At 37.1% G+C, this 27,559-nt stretch overlaps 1 protein-coding gene across 4 annotated transcripts in view; it reads right to left on the bottom strand.

The window, feature by feature from the left end:
* Nucleotides 1–1,642: 1,642 nt before the first annotated feature.
* Nucleotides 1,643–27,559, bottom strand: part of proza (protein Z, vitamin K-dependent plasma glycoprotein a) — a 53,201-nt gene continuing 27,284 nt past the window's right edge. For 2 of the 4 annotated variants that reach the window (XM_079846474.1, XM_079846475.1), the window contains exons 3-10: nucleotides 24,696–24,865; nucleotides 23,604–23,628; nucleotides 23,316–23,429; nucleotides 18,504–18,632; nucleotides 17,875–17,990; nucleotides 15,225–15,339; nucleotides 13,271–13,596; nucleotides 1,643–3,710 (exon numbers count right to left, since the gene is read on the bottom strand). In XM_079846474.1, coding sequence (XP_079702600.1) covers nucleotides 3,504–3,710; nucleotides 13,271–13,596; nucleotides 15,225–15,339; nucleotides 17,875–17,990; nucleotides 18,504–18,632; nucleotides 23,316–23,429; nucleotides 23,604–23,628; nucleotides 24,696–24,865 — 1,202 coding nt within the window. In that variant the 3' untranslated portion in view covers nucleotides 1,643–3,503. The remainder of the gene's footprint in view (nucleotides 3,711–13,270; nucleotides 13,597–15,224; nucleotides 15,340–17,874; nucleotides 17,991–18,503; nucleotides 18,633–23,315; nucleotides 23,430–23,603; nucleotides 23,629–24,695; nucleotides 24,866–27,559) is intronic. The other 2 variants (XR_013818704.1, XR_013818705.1) reach the window with 2 other exon arrangements.

Genomic DNA, 27,559 nt, shown 5'->3' on the forward strand with positions numbered 1-27,559 from the left:
AAAGCAGTATCTAAAGCCCTTGCATGCTTACTATCCTCAATTAAAGTTTGGATGCGTGTCTCTAGTTCTGAAATCTTCCCCGTCAGCTTTACTATCTCCCTGCATTTATCACATGTAAACCCTGTGCTGACAGAGAAGGATATGCTAAACATGTTGCAAAAAGCTAGAAAGGGTGCGCTCACTACCAAGCCCGACTCCGGACCTTCAGAAGCATTCCGTATAATGGGAAAATATCATCGGTCCAGGCCTCAGGCCTAATGTGAGAAACGCCTGGGGTAAAGAAAATAGTGGGGAGAGGAAGAAGAGAGGAGAGGGTGGTTGTTATTCACCCTCAGAGGAAGGGGATCCCTGTCGCTGGGAGTGTCTGTGCTGGATCACCTCCCTCAGATCCCTCTTCTTCCTTTGAGCCCCTTCTCTACGACCTACTCCTTGTAGGAGGAGCGCGAGAGGTGACGCTGAGCCTCTGGCCCTATCTCTGATCCTCGAACCGGGATGGGCCAGGCCCCCCAGGCTGTCTGGGCGTGGATTCGGACCGCAGAGGAATGCATGATTTATATGCAGCCGAGCGCGCCTTCGCCTCTCTGAACTTTTCTTCTGAACTCTTTGAACTTTGCTTCGCTCATCCACTGCGTCAGGGGAGAGACTCTGTCCGTGATCCAAATACTTCAGCAGGTCAGCTTGGTGTTCCTGTAACACAGACATCGTGTGTAAGGCAGCCCGAGCCTGACCCGCCGCCGCGCATGCCCTGCCATTCAAGCGAGATGTCATCTTGAGTGTCTTGGAAGGCAGGGGCGGAGCTTTCAGTGCTGATGCCTCTCCAGCGGCGGGATAGTTCGCGAACGTCTCGTCGATTGGGGGCATCGACACATACCCATGTTCACGCATCCCCTTGACATCAGCGTAGTTTGCTCGCTGCGGTCGATGAATGCGTGCAGAATACGGGTTCTTCCATGCCTTCTTGATCTCAGTATGCAGATCAGGAAGGAATGGAAGGCTCACGGGAGCTGGGGAGTTATGGCCAGAAAGGATCCGCTCATCCAGCCTGCCGCGAACGGCTCCTTCCTTCACACGCTCGCACACCAGCTGAAGCCTCGCCTCTAGGCGCCCCTTTTATACTTCTGGGTCGCACTAGTAGTGACGTCATCGCCGGTCAAATTCGCTTGGCGTGATTGGATAGTTTTTCAGACACCGGTTCACAGTTCCCCAACGCAGTGCGAGTTCCCTTTCAAAAGGGAACCGTAAAGACTTTGAATTAAACATAAACACATCTTTTGTGTCTTAATCATATTTTCTGCATACATATATATATATATATATATAGGCTACTGGCTCCGATAATCATAGCATATGATTAGGCTATAACATATACTGTAAATCAGTGTTTGTAAATTCCAGATAAGCTTTACAGATCTTTATTGGAAAGGTTTTTCATGCTTCAATATGCACCTTTGGGACAATCCTTAAGACACGAACAGTTTACAGGCGCTAGACAATTAAAGGAAAATAATTCATTCAAATTCATTTTTAAAAAGACATTTTTAACTAAACATCTTTAAATAGACTGCAGCAACACTTTGTCAAAACCTCTAGTAAATCACTCATTTTGTTTAGTCGTCTGTTCAGAATCATGGGAAAATCGTGATTATAAATTTCTCTCTCTCTCTCTTTATTATTATATTTATGGCGAAGAGTCACTTATCCAAAGAATCACAGCAGTATCTATATGATAAAATGCATAGTCAAGGTTCCTCAACATCACTCGTTTACATATTTCTGAACAGCTGTCCCAAAGTCAAGCTTAAAAAAAAAAAAAAAAAGGTACATGTATTAGTTCCTCATTTATTCCATCTGCACTTTTCATGCACATTAGTTATGCAATGGCCGTATATTACTAATTGAGTGTTTTGGTACAAAAACCTAACTAACATAAGAGAGGGAAAATTAAACAATTAAAAAAGAAGAATGCCATGACCCATTCATTCATTGTGTTATTGAGAGATATTTATCAGTGCATGTTATTTCAAAGAAAACGAAGAGTCTGCTAATAAAACAGGAGAAGTTGCATCACAAATCTGACCCGTTCTGCTGTACTTTATAATTTGTTGAATGGCTGCGCACAACACCATGAGTTATGTGGGTTGCACTTTATGTTACAGTATGTGTACTTACAGTGTACTTACCAAGAAAGCGCTGAATAATATAACTACATGGGTTCAGATTGGGTTTAGGGATTGGTTCAGGGTAAGTACCTAGTTTTTACCCAATTACTGTAATTACTACATAAATATATAGGTATAAGTATAATAAGCATATAGGGTTACACTTTTTTTAAGGTGTCATTGTTACAGTGTAATTATATATTTAACACATCCTTCCCTCGGGTCATTTTGACAAGGAATTTTTATTTTTATATTTTTATTGTGTTCATCAGAGGGGTCCAAGACCCCATGACATTTGTCGCACTTGAACCAAAAATTCGAGGTTTTGTGGGTTTCCGAGGGTCAATTTGACTCCCTTAGGAATGAATGGAATACGAGGAATGCTTCAGTACACATAGAAAAACCTAAAAATGCAAAAAAATTAACTAAAAATGCTAAAACTTTACCAAAAAATGATTTTAAAATGCCTACATGTGTATCTGAATGCACACTGACTTTAAGACCCAGAGGAACAGCTCATTTGCTCCATATAGAGCTATAAGGACATCTAGTGGCAAGAGGCATAAAATATCATGTTATATCATTTTTTTTCCACAAGATGCCGACAAAGACACCCAATGTTAGATATTTTGAGCTGAATTAAAAGGTTTATGCATTAAATTCTGTGTTATTTTGAATGTAAGTTGAAAGAATGTGAGGAATGTGCTTAAATTACTTTGTATTTATTATTTATTGATCAAATCTAGTAATTTAATCTTTCACTCGCGGGTCAAAATGAGCCGAAGTCCTTAAATTATAAAAAAAAATTTGTCCAGAAAGCTTATTTTATTTAATTTTGATAATATATTTTCTATTTTTTAATGCATTGTTTTGGGAGATTTTTTTTTTTTTTTTACCTTTAAATTACTAGATTTGATCAGTAAATAATACATACAAAGTAATTTAGTAATTTAAGGGTAAATAAAATAATAAATCTCCCCAAAAAATTGCATTAAAAAATAGAAAAAAATATTATCAAAATCAAGGTTTCTGGGAAGAAAAAAAAAGGAAAAAAAAAGTATAATTTAAGGGCTTCGGGTCATTTTGACCCGCGAGTGAAAGATTTGTTACAGGACGCGACGGAAGGATGAGGGTTAAGAACTGAGTAATATTAATTAACAACATTAGGATGTGGTTGAGGGTTAGCTGCATGTGATTATGCATAATTTACTGTTATTACTATGATAAGTACATGTTACATATGTAACAAGGACACTGTAAAATAAAGTGCTGCCATTACGTCTGTGGAAACAAGGGTAATATGAACTTAAATAACACGGGTGAAGCGTATGGTTTTCTCTCTGGCTAGGGCGTCATGAAGGAGTTCAGCCATGGCAGGAAGCGGGACACTTTCTGTAGGACGTATCCGCTCCGGCAGTCGGCTCCCGGGGGCTGGCTGATGATGCCGGTGAGGAACAGCACCTCTCGGTACCGGGTGAGCACAGGACTGCCGGATCCAAACACACAATCCGCTTTAGATCGAGGCAGCGTACAGGCCATCTTATTGGTGACCTAGAGACAAGATAAACAAGTCAGGCATTTACACTATACCAACTTTAAATAAGTTTGCTTCACCCCGTCATCCCCCTGTACTGTACATTTCAGTCCTCTCTTACACAGTTAGCCCTTACAAATACATGACTATGTTCATTTTCCCAAACGTCCCTTACAATCCAGCCCTTTCTTTCTGCTTGCTGTTGTCTTTGTTCTAAAGGTTTAATCTCTGAGATATTCATTATAATTCATAATAATGCTCTCCCTGACAGTTTTGTCCACCGGCTGTATTGATATAGACAAGAAGAGCTGAAAAGCGATTCAGGGTAAACTCTTTATCTACTATAGAAACTGATTACATCATGTTATCTGGATTTTAAGTACTAAGATTATATAAAGTTTTAAAATACTTGTAATCAGACTAGAGTTGCTTTTTTTATTATTGATTACATGTTGTAATGTTTTGTCTGAAGCCCCTTGACTTCACCACTAGATGGCGTTATTTCAACCCAGATTAATTCTCCTTTGTTACATGGCAGTAATGCTCTCACCGGTGTTGAATCACTCCTAGGGCCCTATCTTACACCCGGCGCAATGCAAGTGTTGCAAACGCAAGTGTGTTTTGCTAGTTTCAGCCCGACGCAGTTATCATTTTCAGGTCCTGCGCCACGTTGTTTAAATAGCAAATGCATTTGCGCCCATTTGTGCGCCCATGAGCTGCTGGTCTGAGAACGGGGTGTGTTCTGGCGCATTGTTGGAGCGTTGCTATTTTGAGGAACTGAAATAGACTGAGCCATTGACCAACTGAAACCTGGTCTAAAGTCAATGGCGCAATATATTTGTGTTATTTAATGAGCGTGTTAGTAATGTGCGCCTATAGGCGGGTCCACAACGCGCGTACATTCTGCTTATTACACACACAGGGATGCACAGCGGCACACAAACATGCCAAATATTTAAAATAAAAGGATTACAATGTAAAACATTATTATTGTGTACATAAAGATATGGTGGAATGAATTCGGTTTGTCCCGTAGATGGTCTCGCTCAAATCCGTCTGCGCTCTGGAGACGCGTTCGGTCTTTCCACGATCAAATTCCATCATGTAAATAGCGAATCTGCCATGGCGCGAGCGCAACTGGCATTTAAAGGGAATGGGAGATGAGACTCTGATTGGTGTAACGCACGTAAATTACAAAACACACCCATTACTCATTAAAAGAATAGGGACGACCCTTTTAGACCATGCGCCGGGAGCACCGACCATAGACTAGCAAAAGTGGATTCGGACACGCCCTAAGTGAACTTGCGGCCCTGCGCTTTAGACCATGCACTTAGATCGTTAAAATAGAGTCCCTAATGACAAACCCTATTAAGGCCTTTTGTTCTTGTTCAGGCCTGATGTTGGTCGAAGCGTTGCCATTGTCAAGGATTTTTGGGTGTCAAATTATTCATGCCTTCTCTTTTTCCACTTGGATTGAATGTTTTTTGTTACCTTTTTATGAACTGTGGTGGACTCTTGGATAAATATCTTTCTGGACTGATGTTTAAGGAGATCTCTTCTGTTTTAGATTGCCTCCCGAGGGGACTTGTTTGAGTTACCCTGTGACACACTCTTCTAAAGCTAAGACTGTTGCTCATGCTTTGCTTTTCCCTCTGAAGTAAAAAGCCAAAGGTAGAACTCAGACTTTTGTGGTCTCATTGTATTCATATTCATATTCATATTCCTCTGCACTCAGTGGTGGAGTGGTCAGCATCAAGGACACACACACACATCGGAGACCGGAGTTTCAGCATCAAGGACACACACACACACCGGAGACCGGAGTTTCAGCATCAAGGACACACACACACCGGAGACCGGAGTTTGATCCCCAGCTGGATCAGAACAACATGTTATTCTCACAATGGAAGTAAATTAATTATAATTCATTGTTTCTCCCTACTACTACATTTTTATCTTTCCAATGTTCCTTTCTAAAGAAGCTTCCTGCTTATACGGTCCTGTCTATGCGTCCAGAAGCTCTTCCAGGTCTGTGGGGTTTGTTTTGAGTCGTTTAACCGTGAATTACTGTCTCTGGGAGGCTTTAGTCTTTCAAGCACATTAAAATGCACAAATTCACATCATTTCATATTTACATGCAATGCAGGGGCTCCCCAATATTTTATAGTTAGGTCAATAATAAAATTAAGTCAGTAATAAAAAAAAAAAAAAAAAAAAAAATTAATTTCACTGTTCTCTGATTTCAGTTATTGGTCACATGACATGCAGGTAAACAAATAAAATATCTGTTTAATCTTCTTTAGTAAGTGTGTTTTTTATTTTTATGATTTGATTAATAGCTTTTCATTAAACTCACAAACCCCAGTCGAGGATACCCTGACGTAATGTAATATTTAATGCACGTCATGTTGTTGATAACAAAGAATAGAATATATTTTCTTTCTCATTGTATTTTTCTATCAATATTGTACAACATTATCCTATTCAATTCAGTGTGATTAACGAGTTAGGACAAAAGTAGTCAGATTACCTTAAATGTGTATGCAATGGATTGCTGCGAATGTACTGCGAAAGTGGGTGAGAACCAGTGTTGGGTAAGTTATTCGAAAAAAATGATTAATTACTAGCTATTAATTACATCTTCAACTGTGTAATTAGGTTACTCTATTCACTTTTTCTAATTCACTTTATTACTAATTACTTCTTAAATCCCATATCAACCTCGACCAGTTGAACAAAACATGGACATGAAACCGCTCTTTTAATTCTTTAAATAAATAATATAAAATAATTTAACATTTAATATTCAACAATATTATTGATCCGCCTTACTTAAGGTGGACAATGACGCAATTTTCTTCTAGAAACAAACTTTGTTGTATTATTTTCATGTTATCACTGTGAAACTGCTTTGATACAATCTGTATTGTAAAAAGCGCTATATAAATAAAGGTGACTTGACTTGAACTGACCAAAGTATTTAAAGGGTGAAAGTTGCATTAAAAACATACGTTTTAACATTAGAAGGTACATTTTAATGTTAAATCCATTATTGTTGTATATATTTTTGGTTTATTTGTTTATGTATTTGGATCCCCATTAGCTATGCCCAAGAGCACAGCTAGTCTTCCTGGGGTCCACAGAACACATACAAACATACATTATTTATTATCACATACACAAAAGACATTAAAATACTGTCAATAACAAATCAGGGTCCAAAATCAAGTAATGTCTAAGGTCTAACACTTATAACACATCCAACTAACTTCTATGCATAACCTAATTTCTGTTAATGAATGACAGTGGTAGAGAACTCCATGTTTTCATTGTCCTATATACTACTGTACGTTTGAGGACATTAGTGTTTGCTTTGAGGAGTGAAGATCTGCCTTCTGTTGCCCGTCTAGTGGCATATGTGTACCACTCTAAAATGCATTTTAATTGATTGTACGATCCAATGGAGTTTATACTGTAAAACCTTACATGTTGCTAATGAAAATGCCTCAGTCATCCGGTCTTCTACCCTTAACCCCCTGAGGTCGGCGGTATCGCCGGCGATACCAGCTCGCTTTTTTTTTTATCAGTGTAAAAGAAACTCATAAATACTCTGTTGACTTTGATTTTCCATAGGAGTTTCATACATCAATCGATTCTGTTAAATGTTTATTATTTTTGTGTATACTCACAATAAAAACAAAGTGTTGTGCTTTTTGCCAAATAAAGAAAAATAAACACGAAGCGAGTTCTGCCTTCTCTCTGCCAGTGTAGTCCATTCTGAAACGCGTCCGAAAATGAACTGTAGCTCAGCGAATACTCAGTCAAACAGACATACAGACACACAGGCATGAAGCTTGAATTCTCTTCTTTTAAATGAAGTAATTTATATAAAAAACAAATATTCTCATCTTGTGAAATCTGTATTAAAAGAGAGCGATTCCAGTCGACCTAATTACAGCTGATTCAGATGTAATGGGACTCCGCCCACGGAGTGCTATTCAAACGCAAATGGCTGAGGCAATCCAAGCAATCCTGTGAACGCCCCCATCAGCTCGAGAAAACACACAAGTTTATTCAGATCATTACTTGTTTACACCGTCTTGCAGCGCTGTGAGGAATAATAATAATGGAAAATGTCCCTCAGAAGTGCGGGTATATCGAGGAGCGAGCTGAGGAATACAAGTACGTTTTTTTCCTTCTCACGTGAATTTCTTCATGTGGGTTTCTGTTTATGAATGAATAAAGGGCAGAAATGCGCGCTGTTTACCACAGCTGGCAAAGACAGTTTAAATTTAAATCGCGTGTGTGAATGAATGATGATGTTTTAGCAAACTGTATTGCTATACTGAGATGAGTAAAAATCGACTGAAATATGTTGAAATAAAATGTAGGCTATTTGTATAAGCAACGTATTAAACTGCAAATTAACAATGTGCCCTAATATTTCATGAAAACAACGTTACAGTCAGGCGAAATATGAAAGTTTATAAAGTTTAAGAAATATACAGTTTTTACTGTAGAATATACTGCCTCGTCAAATAAGCTTTTGTTTAGCAATTTCTATATATAAAATACTATTTTTGTCAAAAATCAAGTCATCAACTAAGATGTTAGCTGTTCCAATGTTGGCTATATTCAAACTAATGAATACATAGATCAAATGTAGGCCTATAATAATTTTTTTTACAAAGAAAGAGTACACTTGAAATATTGTTGAAATTGTAATTATTGTTGTAATTGTAACCTTTTTAATAAAATAGCAAAACATATTTACAAGATAGATGTAAGCAAAATCTTAAATGGTCAATATAAGTCTTCTTCTAAATATATCTTTTGTCCTTGCATTGTGGCTCAGTCAGTTTCACACCTGAATGAATGGCTCATTATGCAGAGTCATTATGCAGAGTGGGTGGGACATTGTATTCTCAGGTGTAAACCACTCCTCGTTCACGCCCCCCTCGCATATTGGCTTTCCAAGCAAAACCTGTTTTACATCAATTTAAATCAATGTATGGTTTTATGTGAACGATAAAGCAAGACTATTTTCACATAATTTTGAAGAAAAAACTATAGGCAACGACATCCATTAGTCAAAAGTCTTATTGCCACATATTTAGTATGTGTTTTGTGGCCTTATTTCAAAAACTTTAATTTTTAGTTTTTTCGATAACCACGCATAAACATTATTCTCTCAAAAATGAAAACATGTACATACATGTGGCTCACATATTATTGTAGTCCTGTTTGTGCTATATAGAGTGAATTTACACCTTTGCCATTAATATGTTTATAAGCAACTGAAAAAAGCACAAATGTCAGAGCATGTCAGAACACCCCCAGGGCCCAGAAAACCGCTCAGACTCCAGAGGGTTAACCCTCTGGGGTCTGAGGGGTTTTTGGGGTCCTTGAGATGTTCTGACATGCCCTGACATTTGTGCTTTTTTCAGTTGCTTATAAACATATTAATGGCAAAAAAAAATTTACACACTATTTAGCACAAACAGGGCTACCATGAAATGTGAGCAACAAGAATGTACATGTCTGCATTTTTGAGAGAATAATGTTTATGCATGGTTATTGAAAAAACTAAAAACTAAAGTTTCTGAAATAAGGCCATAAAACACATTCTAAATATGTGCCAATAAGACTTTTGTCTAAAATATGTCATTGCTTAGTGTTTTTTCTTCAAAATGAAGTGAAAATCACCCTGCCTAATCATTCACATAACACAATACATTGATTTGAATTTTGCAAAGCACTTTCTGTTTGGAAAGCCCATATGCGGAGTGGGCGTCAACGGTCATGTATATGTAGTGGTTCACACCTGAGGAGACAATGGGGCCTGCATACTTAATTAGCCATTCATTCAGGTGAGTCACTGAGCCACAAGAATGCAAGAGCAACAGTTGGAAGCATCTCAATTCTTTTTTTAATTTTTCCACATATTGTGCTTGCAATTTGGCCTATAATATCCAAGGAAAACATGTCTAGTAATTGTGCAGTTAATTCTCATACTGTATTTTCAGTTTTGGAATATTTATCTTCTCCCCAAATTTGTCAATAATAAAACACAATAAAAGTTATTTAAAGAAAAGGCTTATATTTACCTTTTAATAGTTTGTTTACATCTACCTTGTAAATATATTTTTTTATTAAAAAGGTTACAATTACAAAGAAAGTATAATCTTTCTTTGTAAAAACTAAAGTATACATTTTATCATACATATTTCAAAGTTAAGGATTTGATTGATTATTTGATAACTTTATTTTTGACAAAACATATTATATTTAACATAAGCAAATATTGGCAAACTTATTTGAGGTGGCAGATATTTTACATTAAAAATGTATAATCTATCCAAAACTAATCAACGAAATGTTGTCTTTCATATGTCTGTAACATAGGTCTTTCATTTTTATTATAAGAAATATAAATGTTAATTTGCAGTTTAATACGTTGCTTATACAAATACATTTTATTTCAACATATTTTAGTCGATATTTACTGAGTGTAGCAATACAGTTTGCTAAAACCGAAACATTCATACACAAACAGAAACGACTGACTGTAACGTTGTTTTTATGAAATATTAGGGCATATAAATGTTCATTTTCAGTTTAAAACGTTGCTTATACAAATAGCCTACATTTTATTTCAACATATTTCTGTCGATTTTTACTCAACTCAGTACGGAAATACAGTTTGCTAAAACATCATCATTCATTCACACAGAGACGCAATTTAAATTTAAACTGTCTTTTTGCGAGCTGTGGTAAACAGCGCGCATCTCTGCCGTTCATTCATTCATAAACAGAAACCCGATTCATGTGAGAAGAAAAAAAAACTTACAGTATTCCTCAGCTCGCTCCTCGATATACCCGCACTTCTGAGGTACTTTTTTCATTATTGTTATTCCTCACAGCGCTACGAGACGGTGTTAAAGTAATGATCTGAATAAACTTGTGTTTCTCGAGCTGATATGGGGGCGTTCACAGGATTGCGCGGATTGCCTCATTCATTTGCGTTTGAATAGCGCGCGCTCTCCGTGGGCGGAGTCACATTACATTTGAATTAGTTGTAATGAGGTCGACTGGAATCGCTCTCTTTTAATACAGATTTCACAAGATGAGAATATTTGTTTTTTATATAAATTACCTCATTTAAAAGCATAGAATTCAAGCTTCATGTCTGTGTATCTGTATGTCTGTTTGACTGAGTATTCGCTGAGTTACAGTTCATTTTCGGACGTGTTTCAGAATGGTCTTCACTGACAGAGAGAAGGCAGAACTCACATCACGTTTATTTTTCTTTATTTGGCAAAAAGCACAACACTTTGTTTTTATTGTGAGTATACACAAAAATAATACACATTTAACAGAATCGATTGATGTATGAAACTTGCTTGTAATATCAAAGTCCACAGAGCAAAATTAATTTCTTTTGAACTGAACTGAAAAAAAGCGAGCTGGTATCGCCGGCGATACCGTCGACCTCAGGGGGTTAAAGGTAGGGTAGGTAGGAATTGTCTAAAAAACTTATTTTCCAAATTTGTTTAAACTTTATTTATATATCAATACATAATTAAAATGTAAGTACTCTAAAAAAGAAAGTATAAAAATCGAGTGTCTGTAGACCTCTCACGACTGTTTTAAAGACAGCTCATTATTTCCATTCACTCCACCCCCTCCCTTCTGGGCTCCTTCCAAAGCCACGCCCCCAAAACACATGAACGCGCGACTCCGACCGCTGAGCTGGAGGACGCATTATTTACCTGAGACAAGCGGAGAGGAAGGAGCACAGTGCATGTAGTGACATCATGTCAGAATCATATGTAATAAAAAATCTAACTTTATCATTATGAATAAGTGTTTTATTTATGTATAGTCTAAGATCTGGTTCAAACCTTAAAGAATGATTTGAACCAAATACTATACTCTTTGGTTTAGATGTATTAAGTATCAGTTTATTTTCTTAAGTCCACTTTCCTATAGTATCAAACTCCTCTTTCAAGATGGCAGATGTTGGTGCAGACGCATATACTGTAATATCATCTGCATACACTGTCAATTTAGCACTTTTTAAAACGAGAGGCAAATCGTTAGCACAACTGGACACATGAGTGGTCCTAGACAGCTCCCTTGAGGAACTCCACATTACACTCATATTCTCCGAATAGCTTACATTATAAAATACTATTCGCTATCTATTTACTAAATAACTCTCCATCCAACTGCTGAAGGTCTAAACCCATAACACTCCAACGTTTCCAGAAGAAGCTTGAGATCAATAAGATCAAATGCTGCTGTAAAATCTAATAAGACCGCTCCACATATCAAATTCCTCTACAAGTCATCCGTCATTTGCACTAAAAGCTGTGTATTTGTTGTCAGATTATTTTCTGAGAAGTAATCTTACTTAGCGCTGGTAACAAACATACTGGACCCTATTAGGGCCACTGAATGGTATTTTCCTATGATTTTTGCTTCTTTCCAAGCCTGTGGAAATGTTAGTCGTGTAAGGCTTGCATTTAATATATGACAGATTGGAGCTGCAACATAATCTATGGCAATTCAGATCATCTATATTATCTATCCCTGATTGTTTATCCTTACATATAGACTTTATTAACTTATTAACCGTTTCTACTTCTAACTCACTGATCTTAAAATGACAATGTTTACCCCTCATATGATTTTTTATGTTAGAAATGGTCAAGTTATTGTCTGTTCCATATGAGAATTCTTTCCTCAATTTATGTACCTTGGTACCAAAATAATTATTCAAATAATTAGCAATTTCTTTGGGTTTTGTAATAAAATTACCATCACAGTCCATCGAAGTAGGTTGTGGAGAAGTATGTCTTCCCATTATACTATTTACTGTGCGCCAAAGCTTTTTCCCATCATTCATTTTCCTATTTAACTGTAGTACATAATACTGTGTCTTTTTCTTTTGATCAATTTTTGTCACATAATTCCTCAGTTTACAATATTTCTGTCTATCTGTTTTCTTAGCCTCATCTCTCTGAGTCATATAATCTTTTAATTCATTATCAATCCAGGATGCTCTACAATTCCTAATCATCAATTTCTTAATGGGGACGTGATTATCAATGACTGGCTGGAATTTTTTGAGAAATAATTCAAGTACTCGATCTGGTTCTTCTTCATCAGAAATATCTGACCATATTGATATTGTGACGAGCGTAACATGAGGCTTCTCCCGCTTGCATTGTGATCTGAAAACCCTCGCTTCCAAATTAATCGTTTTACGTACCATATTTATTTTAAAATCTTTTATATATCCCGCCATAAGTCCCACTTCAATGCTCCTCGACGAGAGGTGGTCCTTCTGTATCCAAAATTTATCACAAACCTTGGGACAAGGTTCACACTGACAGCTGTCATTGTAAGACAGTTAGCAACTCTGTTTGTTTGTCCGAGATAGCAACAGTAACTAAGGGGGCGGGGCTTACCAATAGGTCAATTGTACTAATGTATGATTATAAGAGAACAATTTGTGAAATGGGAAACCCTGCAACTCCATAAAACCCTGACGTATCCTGCTACAAACCTGTCCGGAGTGGCGCTGGGAACAAACCGGCAGCTTGTCGTAGGACAGGTGGTTTAGCATGAGGTTCCCCTGAAACCCGGTTTCCTCAGGGACTTCCGTCCAGCCGGTGACGACCCCCATGAAGTCTCCGGCCATGAGCACGCTGTCGGAGAAGTCCCGCTCCGGGAGACACGCCGGGAGAACCAGCTTCTTGAAGACGATCTTCTCCCTCAGCTCCACAACGGCCAGGTCGTTGTCCGGCTGGCCGTTGGCGTACAGCGGGTGGATGTGCACCTGTTTCACGTGGAGCGTCTGCTCTCCGGCCTCAAACGAGCTCAGCCTCTTCCCTGCAGAGATTACAAAACTCACATTAAACCTGCGGTCTGTTAGAATGACATCGACATAGGTACTGCAGTCCAATTCAAAACATGGGAGATCGTTGTTTCTCCGCCCCGCCTCCTCAGACTCGACACGGCTCACACGGGTCGGCAGTTTGAGCACACGCAACAGGAACGAGCGCAATGGACAATGAAAATTGGCAACCAAAACAATAACAAACATTCCAGCCTGGAAACACACATTTCAAAGTAAAATAACCAGCTGTAGTGTTTTTCTGAGACACGAGTCTGAACTTAGCATGTTTCCTCAATATATGCAGACATGTTATGGTATTTTTATGCTTTAGTAGAGTGAAAAAGTTACATCCTTTAAAGGGGTGGTTGATTATGATTTGACTTTTCTAACTTTAGTTAGTGTGTAATGTTGCTGTTTGAGCATAAACAACATCTGCAAAGTTACAACGCTCAAAGTTCAGAGCAAAGGGAGATATTTGCTTTTAAAGAAATCACTTTTTAAGGACTACAACAAACGGCTGGTAGAGACTACACCACATTCCTCCCAGGTTAGTGACATCACAAACCCAAAATTTACATAAACCCCGCCCCCCCGAACACGATTTATAGATTATCAAGACAGAATATGGTAATCAATGACTAGAAGATAACTACACATCAGCTTCATAAATTCATCAACTAACCATTCAGAAATGTCCTGTTGCTTCTACATGTTGTCACTTCTTCTCGAGTCTCTCCATCTTTCTGACTCCGGTTTGAACGTAAAAGGCTAAAAGTTTTTGAAATTTTCAGTACATGTCTGAGTGAGTGCAAGCTGTTGAAGCTCCGCCCCCTGTGTCAGGAGCAGCAGCTCATTTGCATTTAAAGGAACAGACACAAAACAGTGCGTTTTTTGCTCAGCCTCAAAAAGTGACATTTTTAACATGCTATATAAAAATATCTGTGGGGTATTTTGAGCTAAAACTTCACACACACACTCTGAGGACATCAGAGACTTATTTTACATCTTGTGAAAAGGGCATTATACCACCCCTTTAAGGCCTTGTAAGAATCACACACAGATAAGATTTTTTTTTTTTTACTTCATTGGAATGGTACTAAACTTGGTAAAGGTTTTGGCACTGGCTGTGTGAACACACACAACAACAAAAAAAAAATCATGGACATAAAATAGTCACACTTGTGCTCCTCGCGGTTAAAATGAGCGCAGCGGAAATGAATGTGAGATGAATTTCATCTAGTGGAAGCGTTTGGTACTGCGGCCAACTGGTACTTTGGTACTGCATGAACTGAAAGCTCATTTTTTGAGATATCAAGCTCAAATTTGGAACTTGTTTAGATTTATGGCTTTGATTTTCTTGCAGTTTTAGAGTAAAACGTTTTTTTTTTTTTTTTTGAAAATATACATTTTCAAGAATTGCACGATAACTATTTATTTTTCTGTCTGTATCATCTCAGTATTCTCTGAATGGAGAATTTAGTGTTTTCAGGCGTTTTCCAAAAGTTTCTCATCCACACTAAAACGTCAGAAAACGCCAGTATGGACGTATTTAAACGAAAACGCCATTTTCAAATGTATCCGGATTAATGTAAAGCCTTAGTGTGTTTGAATGGAAACTCACCCACGGCCACCTGGAACTCGCTGTACTTCATCACACACTGGGCTGAGGTGAGGACCAGGTTCTCCCTGAACACGACCCCACTGCAGAAACCACTCGACCCCTGACGCAGCATCGCCTTCACAAACACACAACATCTTATGAGTGACAACCGTGTATAAATGTGAGTATTGTTTTGTGTGCGTACAGAAAATGGATGAATAATATAGTGATAAAGAGCCTTTTCTGTAAAGGGTTCCTAACTCTGGAACATGTTGCCAAATGAGTTTAAAGCAGTACGTGAAATAAAGTATTTTACATTGAAGGTAAAGCGGTGGTTTAAAATAAACAAGAACTGCACGCATATTTAAATGTAATAAATGTTTGTTTTAAATAGTTATTCATGCCAGGGTTGGAAGCATCCTTAAAATAGGTACAGGTCAAATGACCTGAAATAGGTAGGTATGTATTTGTATGTGTATAAATGACATGCTGTATTAAGTTTTATTCTATGATTAGTAGTTTTCTTTTTAGAAAAGCCTTTCTAGGGACCCGAGACGCAAATTAGCTTATGCTATATTCTCAATGTGCAATACATATTTAACAGGTTTCCACTAGAGGGAGCCACAGGATATATATATTTTTTTACTTCATTGGAATGGTACGAAACTTGGTAAAGGTTTTAGCACTTGCTGCGTGAACACACACACACACACACACACACACACACACAAAATCATGGTCATGATTCGAACAGGTTAAATGGTCCTGAATAAAATAGTCGCACTTGTGCTCCTCGCGGTCAAAAATAAGCGCATTGGAAATGAATGGGAGAATAATTTCCTCTAGTGGAAGCGTTTGGTACTGCAGCCAAACATAATTTCACTGAAAGCTCATTTCTTGAGATATCAAGCTCAAATTTGGAACACAACTTGTTTAGATTTATGGCTTTGATTTTCTCAATGATTCTTGAAATGATAGATTTTGAATTTTGAAAATATAGATTTCATATAAAAATTTAAAATTGTAGTTTTGTGCATTTTCCATAACAATAAACGTAAAATTCTGTAACTTTTTTTAAGTTCACTTTTTTTTCACTTCAGCAATAATCTGCCAAGTGTCGTCTTTGAAAAGAGATCAAACTTCAGTTTGGGCTTTAAAGCATTCAAGATTGACCACAGTTTAAGCTGGAAATAAAATGTTCAGGTCAATGCACAAAACGTGAATAAATGGAATATAAATACAGCGTAAATATAATGTAGTACCATAAAATCCCCAAAAAATACAAAATATTGAATAAAAAAACATTATCAAACTAAAATATAATTAACCAAATTTTTTATGTTTATTTTTTTTTTACACCAAAATTAAACTTGAACACTGGACTGTGACGCTATTTTCTTCTGGAAACAAACTTTGTTGCATTATTTTCCTGTTATCTCTATAAAGCTGCTTTGAAACAATCTGTATTGTAAAAAGCGCTATATAAATAAAGGTGACTAATATTTTTATAACGGTTTCCACCCCTTTGAACAGATATAAATGCCTAGATCTAGTTCATTTGTGTAACTATGTGTACTGACAGTATAGTTTTAAATAATTAGTGTAAATAAATAGAAATCTGTGAAATGCCTATAGATCATTAAATGTTTAATTAACTTAATTAAACCCAGTAAAACATTTTTCTCAAGTTGCCGGACACAATTAAATATGATGCTGTCCATTTGAAATGAAGAGACAATTTTATTTATTTTTAACTGTAAAATATTATAAAATTTCTATAAAAGAAATTTACTGTTGTGGTATGAATAATAAAACAAACACTTATGCGTTAAACTTGCAGGCATATTTAGAAATAAATTATAAAAATGAAAAGGGCCTTACGATAAATGCTTCAGATAAATAAAAGTCGAGCTGCAAATTATCGTCACATTCATTTGAAATTGTCCTGTGACATCCTATGACATGCGATTCATCTCTGTTTAAATGTTGAATATGAGTCCATGCATGTTATAATCAAACCCTAATTTTCAGTGGAGATTCAAGATGGATTTTTCTGTAAAAACCACATCATAATATACATTTCAGTTGGGTCTCTAATCCTCCACATGTGCAGCTTAGGGCTATATTTGATTTATTGTATTTATTTGTGCTATTGCTTGTAATTTTACTATTTGTTCTTATTTTATTACTGACTATTTGTTTTTAATAATGTTTTAAATCAATATTATTTAGGTTAGTGTGTTTTTGCTGTAGTATAGAAATTTGAACAGAGGATTGTGATATTTCATGGGCAGTGTTGAGGGGTTTCACATGACTAAAACACTGAGGACGAAGAGTAGTGGAGGATGAAGAGTAGTGGAGGATGAAGAGTAGTGTGTGATGAAGAGTAGTGGAGGATGAAGAGTAGTGTGTGATGAAGAGTAGTGGAGGATGAAGAGTAGTGTGTGATGAAGAATAGAGGAGGATGAAGAGTAGTGGAGGATGAAGAGTAGTGTGTGATGAAGAATAGAGGAGGATGAAGAGTAGTGGAGGATGAAGAGTAGTCTCACTACTTAGTGTGTGATGAAGAGTAGTGTGTGATGAAGAGTGTGATGAAGAGTAGTGTGTGATGAAGAGTAGTGATGAAGAGTAGTGTGTGATGAAGAGTAGTGATGAAGAGTAGTGTGTTCACCTGCCAGGGACATTCCTCCGGGCCACAGGCGATTCCCTCATATTCGGACTGTATGTTGGCGGACTGACGTCTGTCCCACTGGCTCAAGCTGCTCAACTTTCCACACGGGAATGACACTGAAGACAGAAGCACACATTTACTCAGACCATCTGGTATTGCTTGTCCTTTTTAGTACATGGCTTTTTTGGAGTAAATATGGAGTGGAATTACTGAAATTACTTCCAGATGAAAAGGAATAAAAGCACATGGTCTCTTCACATGTGTGAGACAGGATACTCATGTGTAAGATGCTGTGAGCAGGAGAGTTTCTGAGTCAAGAGTTGACTATTTCTACTAATACTCAAATGAGAGTTAGTTGACATGTAGTTGCAAAGTTACTTAGCCTATAGTTAGTAGAATGTCTAAAGTGGACCCAGTTATTTCAGTGTTTTTAAAATAATACCAATGTCTAGGCATGTAGTAAATGAAAAATAAATACACAATGCTAATAAAACATGCTATTTTGAAACTATATAAAGTTATGGCTATTTATATATATATGCTATATGCCACTATCAGGAGTCACGTAGCATCAGTTTTGTAAGCTGCTTGTGTTTGTTTGTGAGGTATAACCTGAGACTGTGACTCACCCGCCGGCTCGCACTTCTCCTTCTGCTTGAGTTTCCAGCCGTACGCACACGAGCACTCGTATGACTGATAGCCCGGCTTACAGAACTGACTGCAACCTTTGCTCTTATCGATCACACACACCGTCTGATCTGTAGATGAGACAACACTCGATGAGTTACGAGAGGATCCAGTCATGACAGCGAGAGAAAGACATCATTTAACCTGTTAAGCTGCAACCCCACTTTTGAAAAATCCCCAGAAATGACATACCCAAACTGAAACAGATACAGTTCATGAACCCTTTGCACTAAAAGCACAAGTATGACCTCATTTGAAAGCTGACACCTGGTAGTTTATTGTAAATGTAGAATTAATTATTGTCATAATGATTTTTTTTTTTTAAATAGCTTCAAAGTTTTGTAAAGTTATTATAATTTTTTTTTTATGAAACATATTAATGAAAATAAAATTGAAGTTGGCACTGGAGCAATCTAGAAATGCACTACAGCTAAAGCCACATGTCTGACCATGTTATATTTAAAATATGAAGATAATAAGTCTAAAACTCTGTATTTAGTTAAATGTTTTTCAAGATCATGTCATGACTTTATTTTGATTAGGCTACTCTAAAAATGCTACTGATGTTTAGTCGTCTTCTAAGCATCCATTCAGACTTTTGTCTCTATTGTTTTGTGGTGCAAACGAGCCCCATTCAGTCTCAGTCTCCCCCTGAACACATTCACACCTCTCCAGACTGGTTATGGCTCGAAATATGCATTTCTTTTGTCTGCATTATAGTTACTAACGACTGGCTATTCACAGCCTATTCATAGGGTTTCAATCCCTAATTTCTTTTATCAAAGTTCTCACTTCACATTTGAAGTGCACTAAATAGTGGTCAAATGCACTAAAACATATCAGTAAGCATTCTTATTTAGAACAAAATTCATAAAAGAATAACCCCTGGTGGCAGGTGCACCTGGGCTAGCTAGCATGTTAGCTTAGCACACCATCAATACACGACCATTTATGAGATTAAAACCATGTTTGTGCTCCAAACTTACTTCATAACGCAATCGAGTGTTTTAAATAATCTTCTCTGATCTAATTTGGCTTCAGATAAAAAAAAAATCAGACAGAAAACATTATTTATAGTTTTATGCACGATGATAAAGTCTATATCGATTAGCATTACATTATAAATATAATCTATTATATGAAAATACCTGGCATGGCTTGAAGAACACAGGCAAATCAAATATCATAGCAAACATGTTTATTGTCTTCAAAACATCTTTTATCTGCATATTACAGCAGGATCTCTTGTTAGCTTTGTGTGTATCAGTGACGTCCTGGAATGTCACATGATCATGGCTCTTCTTCATGTCCCATATATGGATTATTTTTTGTGCATATAGCGCCCTCAGGCTATTGGTATGAATTGAAAACACTGCACATCTCAGTAAAAGCGCTCACAATGATTACATCGACACATTTGGGTATAAATTCAATAAATATTATTCCTGTCTTTAGAAATATGACGTGAATCTATGAGAATATATCAATATTTCTCCAAGTTTGCACATTTTTGAGCTAAAAGCCCTGAAGGACGTTGTTTTGTGTATCGCTGTCATGACGACAGCACCGGAGTTTTTTATGAATGGGACAGGCTGACGCGCATAATTCATATTAAAGGTATCGACTCATTTTTTCATTTCATAACTCCTGACACAAATTAAGACATAACTGTCACTATAAGTTTCTCAGAATACAATAGTGGTCAAATACTGAAACTTGAGTATTATATCTTTTTAATGATGTATAGTTTGTCAAGGTATAACATTAAATCTGATAGTAACTTTGAACTATATAAATAAAAAAACGCTTCAGTGCGCCCACGCACTGGTGAAGCTTAACAGGTTAATAAAGACCATTCAGAAATATTACAGAAATAAAGTAGTCACATCTTAAGAGTTTTAAGGTAAAACTGTTGTGTGCAGTATTTTGTTAAAGAGGTCGTGAAATGCATGTTCGTTTCTGGAAGTTATCTTATTATAACTGTTCATAACCTCTACGGACACGCTGAGGCTCGAGTCGCCAGTGCACTTTTTATTTCACTCGCCAGAATTTTTACATAAAAATTCTCTATAAATATAACATTTAAATTTCAAATTTTATTAAAGACAAGTAAACAGCCTGTAATAAAATAAGTGCACCTAATCAAACTACAAGCAATAGCACAAGATTAGGTACTGAAAGTGAATAAAGTAAAATAACTAGGGCTGCCCCTTAATAGTGGACTACCCATTAGTCGACTACAAGAGGTTTGGTCGACGAAGATTTTATTAGTCGGTTAGTCGCAGAAAAAAAACTCCACATGAAATGGTGAAATCGTGTAGTCCGTGATGGACAGATCGACAGGAAACACAAACACTTGCCATTCATTCATCGACCTCAAATATGGCTCATCACTTGAAACATGTGAGTAGAAGCAACTTTACAAGTACGCTCGCTCTAATGCTAACCTAGATAAATATGCGCTGTTATTAGGGCATATTCAAGTTTTTTTTTTAAATGTCAATCAATTGTTAAAGGGATACTTCACCGCTGGAAAGATGAATGTGTATTTAAAATGAGTCATTTATGTAGTAGAAATGTGAAATTATTTTTGAATTTGGAGCCTTCTAGACTGAGAAAAGCCAGAAAATGTATTTTTGGCTCATGTGGATAAAAGACAACAACTCCCAGAATGCACTTGCTTCGCTGCCCTGCGATGCCACTCCCTAGCCACGCCTACCGGTAAGAGAGCAGTTAAACAACTAGGCTAGGCTACAAGTTGACTCGAAACTTAAAAGACGCCGTTTTATTGTGAGTCTCTGTGACGAGTCTGCCCGGGATTTCAAGATCGCCCAAAATGTCCGGGATTCTGCTTTTGCGTTCTACAGTCGCCTTTCATTCATCATGTTTACTGTGGCGAGCAGGACGAGGCTGAGGGCCGCGGGAGAACGGCGCGAGGCCGGTGGCGTGATTACTGATGAGCGACACCTGTGAGACGCACCGGTCTCGTATCTCTCTCGTCGGAGCGGGAATTTTCTTAGCAATGTTAAAAGCACATCAACCGATCACTTGTTTAGCGTTCATGTAAACACTACATTCAGATTCACCAATCGGAATGAATTCAGTTAGATTGAAACAAAAGGTGTGCATGTAAACAATGAATGGCGACTACAGAAAGCAAAAGCCGAATCCCGAACATTTTTGACGATCTCGATGGCCGGACATGTCCGGGAAAAAGAGGATGGTAACCCCTACTGCTCAGCTTTCTCCACAGAACAAGAGCCTGCTAGCTTAGCTTCCAAAGAAAGACGGCTGAAACTGTGTACATTCTGTGAGTGAGATCCCACCCTCTATGGGCGGGTTGAAAACATGCGGGACAGCTCCTCCTACTGGCTGTAGTCTTTAGCCTCTGGCCAAAAAAGCTTTTTTGATTTTTTCCAGACAAAAAATACATAAATCTCTTGTCTCAGGGGGATATGAGGGAGGGAACCACAGTAATTCGAAAATACTACAGGCTTTCTACTCATACAAAGCTTAATGCTAAATCCTGAAGTATCCCTTTAACAAACAAGTATTCATTACATCAATGAGCTCATTGTATCTGCATTAAATTACTACACTGTTTAAATTAATACATTTTTATCTAACTGTGATTTTTTTATGTACTTTTCTGAAATACATAACTTAGACAGTTTCCTCTGATAACAGATCACTCTAAATTGTAATGTAGAAACATGCATTTTCTGTAAAGCTGCTTTGAAACGATGTGTATTGTGAAAAGCGCTATACAATAAACGTGAATTGAATTGAATTGTTAGAGTGGAGAGCTCTTACTGCATGACGTACAGGCGCCGGCGCGATCTCTGGCATTTCAATTAAAATACTCCGTAATTTCTGGCCATACAGATAAGAGTAATGCAAACTGTAAAGGGTCTACTTTTATTTCTGTAAACTCACTATAACAACAAAACGTTGTGCTTTTGTAAAATAATGAAAACAATCAGAATGTGCTTTCTGCTGTCTCGGTTTCTGTGAACTGGAGCGCGTCACAATAATGAACCGAAACTCAGCGTATACTCGCCTCAGACATGAGAAATATATCTATAGAAAGCTTGACATGTCTACCTTTAAATTAACCAATCAAATGAAAAAATAATATTCTCAGATCATGTAATCCATATGAAACATGCATATAGGCAAATAGGAAATTACATTTTATTTTAATGCATCCTGAGAGTGTTTATTTGGTCCAGAAACAGTATAAATTATATCTAAATGAGACCTTAAATGATGTTGAAAATATGTCCACATTTGACCTAGTTTTTAACCTTGTACGGAGGATCGATGAACGTCTATATCAGACGTGCAGAACATGTCAAAAACAAAGACGTCATAAAAACTTTCATTCTGGCTCTTCAGTGGACGTCTTTTCAACGTACAACTTTTTGTGACAAAGACGTTGAAAAGACGTCTTTTAGACATCACTTTATTTAGTGGGATGTATGTATGCACAATCTTCCGCTGATTATGATTTCTAAAGGCAATTTTGTGCAGGTTCTGGCATACGTGGCGTACTTTTCATGACCCCTTTAATGTGTACTTGTAAAAAGAGCTCAACATGCTCAAAAGCATCTCTTGAAAATATGCAGTGGAGGTGAACAATTATTTAGGTTAATGCAGATATGCATTGTTTTTATTTTTTGTTAATTAGATTTTTGCAGAAAGCAGTCAGAAACATGAAAGAAGTCTTCGTAAGACATCACGGGTTGAGTTACCGGTCTCGCAGTGGATTCCTGAAAAGCCTGATTTGCAGATGCAGTCATAACCGCCCACACTATCTGCACACATGGCTCCATTTTTGCACGGTTTGGGCGCACACTGGTCACCATCTAATGTGCAAGACATCATGAGGGATAACACATATGATACACAGGAAACATTATATATATATCCTTTAATGTATACAAACGGATACTGATTTTTGCATACTGACACCAGACTTCCTCACATGACCATCAATCATCTTTACACAAGTTTCTGTTTCTGCAGCGTTCACAACTTACCGATGTAGACAGACCAGAAGATATCCTTTAAAGAAACAAACACAATCCATTTCAGTCTGCATATAATTACCAGTGGAACTATGAATATTAGCAATAATGCTAAACATGTAGAATAGGGGTGTGCGATTTTCACATAAAAACTATTTTCTGGGATTTTGCCTATAACGATGATTAAACCGTGTTGTTCTGGTCCTATTCCTGAAGCTTCTCATATTCTTGTACTGATTTACTGGGTCACTGAATCTGTTTAAAACACGGATTCGTTCAGTGATAAAGCACCGCTCGGACAGGCAGAACAGCTCTGCTGTGCTTTACTACAGTTTTTGTTTGACAGAAAGCAAAAGCAGAACATATTGACAATATTGGATCTAAAAACAGTAACTCAAAACGATCAATTATTGTTTATTGTATATCACAATCGTGATATTGCTGTGATGTTGCTTGACAATATACAGTCAAACCAAAAATTATCCAGACACCAGATATAATTTTCTATATTTTCAGGACACTATAGTTCATTTCTGTAAGTGAGGAGGGCAAAATAAAGTAAACTGACATATTATTCCCAAAAATGTTCTTCATACGGTGACTACCAGTATCATTTATAAAAATGATTCGGACACTTTGAGCTGATCATGTTTTGCTGAAGTGTTTTTTCTTTAATTGCTAATGTTCTTTTTACACACAGACTGAACAGAATGAAGCATTGCTTGGTGATTGGTTGAGCTAAACTGGTATTATCTAATTGTGTAGTTAAATTTAACAGCTGACAGATATTCAACATAATTCATGTGTGAGACAGTCTAACAGAAGGACGGACAAAACCAGTCATATATCAACTGAGTTCATAACTCTGAGTTCTGCTCATATTTTATTACCATTTTCTAAACTATAGAGAATAAACTGTGATACTGTGAGAAATGTCTGAATAAATTATTATGGTTTTATGTAATTTGATATTGGAAGATGCGTTTCTGTTTGTTTTTTCAAAAGCGAGTGAACACTGTTAAAACAATAACGATCAGTATTATGGCAGATGCTATCGCACACCCCTACTGTAGACGAGTGATTGATTGCCGGACTCGGACTCACTGTGCGATAGTTATCCTGGAAGACTTCCCTGGCCTCCTCGTAATCGCAGACCTCCTCCAGACACTCCCTCTCGAGGCTGGCTGGGAGTCTGGTCTCTTCGTCACCCGCGTTGCTCCTCTTCTGGCGGGAAATCACACTCAGCGCATCCCACTTCTCCAAGAACAGAGGTGCTGAAATATACACAGGACAGCTGGGTCAGTGAAGTTTTAGAATTTCAAAACAGTAAAAAAATAAAAATGAAAAGACAAATTAAATATAGCATTTTTTGTGTAAATCTATGTGTATATTTTTTGTTTTTATTAGTGCCCTTTATAAAAAATAACAATATATGACATTTTAATGTGTTTCTTTGTATACAGTCCTTGAAAATGTCATATGGTAAAACAAAGTGATTTTTAGAAATAAATTAAATTTGATATTCATGACACGGTTAAATACAACCAAGAATGTAATAGTTGATCTGTAAGTATTCTATAACAAGTTGCAAAATATAAACACCTACACCACAAATACTAGATATTTTGTTTTTTAACGACTACAGCATGTCATCTATGGACATTTGTTCTATTTTTTTGCTAGAAATTAGTCAAAAATGCCTTGAAGTTATATAAGATATATAGATATATATATATATATCATATATATATATCATACTAGCTCTCCTCCATTATTTTCATGAACCATGTAAACAAACAAAGTATTTATTTTTATTTATTTTAAAATTCAATGTTTTACCATATGACATATTTTGTTTTACCGTATGACATAGTACAATTTCAATGTTTCATTGCATTTTTAATGTAATAAATTGATGTAGGCCAATTCAGAATGATTTCAAAGAAACACAAGGCATCTCAAGTGAACCTTTTATTAACAGTAGAATATATTTCCCAACACTTGAACATTTCTTTTAGTCAACTCAACTCTCTTTCAGTACAAGGAACACATAGGACGTGCTATATATAATACATGACAATATCAGTCAGATTTACAACAGTGAGATAACTTGTGAAAAATTCAGTTTTTAACATTCAGTTAAAGAAGAACAGTAACATTCATGTCTGCTATCAAAAGGTTATGAACAACCTAATCTCATATAATTTACAGTAATAGCTCATATCAAAAGATTCATCACTTTTTCACGAAAAACGTATAACAAATAACAGTAACACTGTGGAGACAAACAGACGAGTATGTCTGAGACGAGTATATCTGAGACGAATATATCTGAGACGAGTATATCTCAGACGAGTATGTCTGAGACGAGTACGCCAGACAATTATTTCTGAGACGAGTACTTCTGAGTCGAGTATTTCTGAGACGAGTACTTCTGAGTCGAGTATTTCTGATACAATTATATCTCAGACGAGTATTTCTGAGACGAGTATTTCTGAGACGAGTATATCTGAGACGAGTATATCTGAGACGAGTATGTCTGAGACGAGTATATCTGAGAAGAGTATTTCTGAGACGAGTATGTCTCAGACGAGTATGTCTGAGATGAGTATATCTCAGATGAGTATGTCTGACACGAGTATATCTCAGACGAGTACTTCTGATACGAGTATGTCTGAGACGAGTATATCTGACACGAGTATATCTCAGACGAGTATTTCCGAGACGAGTATTTCCGATACGAGTATATCTCAGACGAGTATGTCTGAGACGAGTATTTCTGATACGAGTATATCTCAGACGAGTATATCTGAGACGAGTATTTCTGAGACGAGTATTTCTGAGACGAGTATGTCTGAGACGAGTATTTCTGATACGAGTATATCTCAGACGAGTATATCTGAGACGAGTATTTCTGAGACGAGTATTTCTGAGACGAGTATATCTCAGACGAGTATATCTGAGACGAGTATATCTGAGACGAGTATTTCTGAGACGAGTATTTCCGATACGAGTATATCTCAGACGAGTATGTCTGAGACGAGTATGTCTGAGACGAGTATATCTGAGACGAGTATTTCTGAGACGAGTATTTCTGAGACGAGTATATCTGAGACGAGTATATCTGAGACGAGTATATCTCAGACGAGTATGTCTGAGACGAGTATGTCTGAGACGAGTATTTCCGAGACGAGTATTTCCGATACGAGTATTTCCGATACGAGTATATCTCAGACGAGTATGTCTGAGACGAGTATGTCTGAGACGAGTATATCTGAGACGAGTATTTCTGAGACGAGTATATCTGAGACGAGTATGTCTGAGACGAGTATATCTCAGATGAGTATGTCTGAGACGAGTATATCTCAGATGAGTATGTCTGAGACGAGTATATCTCAGACGAGTATATCTGAGACGAGTACTTCTGAGACGAGTATTTCTGAGATGAGTATTTCTGAGACGAGTATATCTCAGACGAGTATATCTGAGACGAGTATTTCCGAGATGAGTATTTCCGAGACGAGTATTTCCGATACGAGTATATCTCAGACGAGTATGTCTGAGACGAGTATGTCTGAGACGAGTATATCTGAGACGAGTATTTCTGAGACGAGTATTTCTGAGACGAGTATATCTCAGACGAGTATGTCTGAGACGAGTATATCTCAGACGAGTATGTCTGAGACGAGTATATCTCAGACGAGTATATCTGAGACGAGTACTTCTGAGACGAGTATTTCTGAGACGAGTATGTCTGAGACGAGTATATCTGAGACGAGTATTTCTGAGACGAGTATATCTGAGACGAGTATTTCCGAGACGAGTACGCCAGACAATTATTTCTGAGACGAGTACATCTGAGACGAGTATATCTCAGATGAGTATGTCTGAGACGAGTATATCTCAGACGAGTATATCTGAGACGAGTACTTCTGAGACGAGTATTTCTGAGACGAGTATGTCTGAGA

This window comes from Squalius cephalus, assembly GCF_949319135.1.
Source record: "Squalius cephalus genome assembly, chromosome: 1".
Classification (NCBI taxonomy): domain Eukaryota; kingdom Metazoa; phylum Chordata; class Actinopteri; order Cypriniformes; family Leuciscidae; genus Squalius; species Squalius cephalus.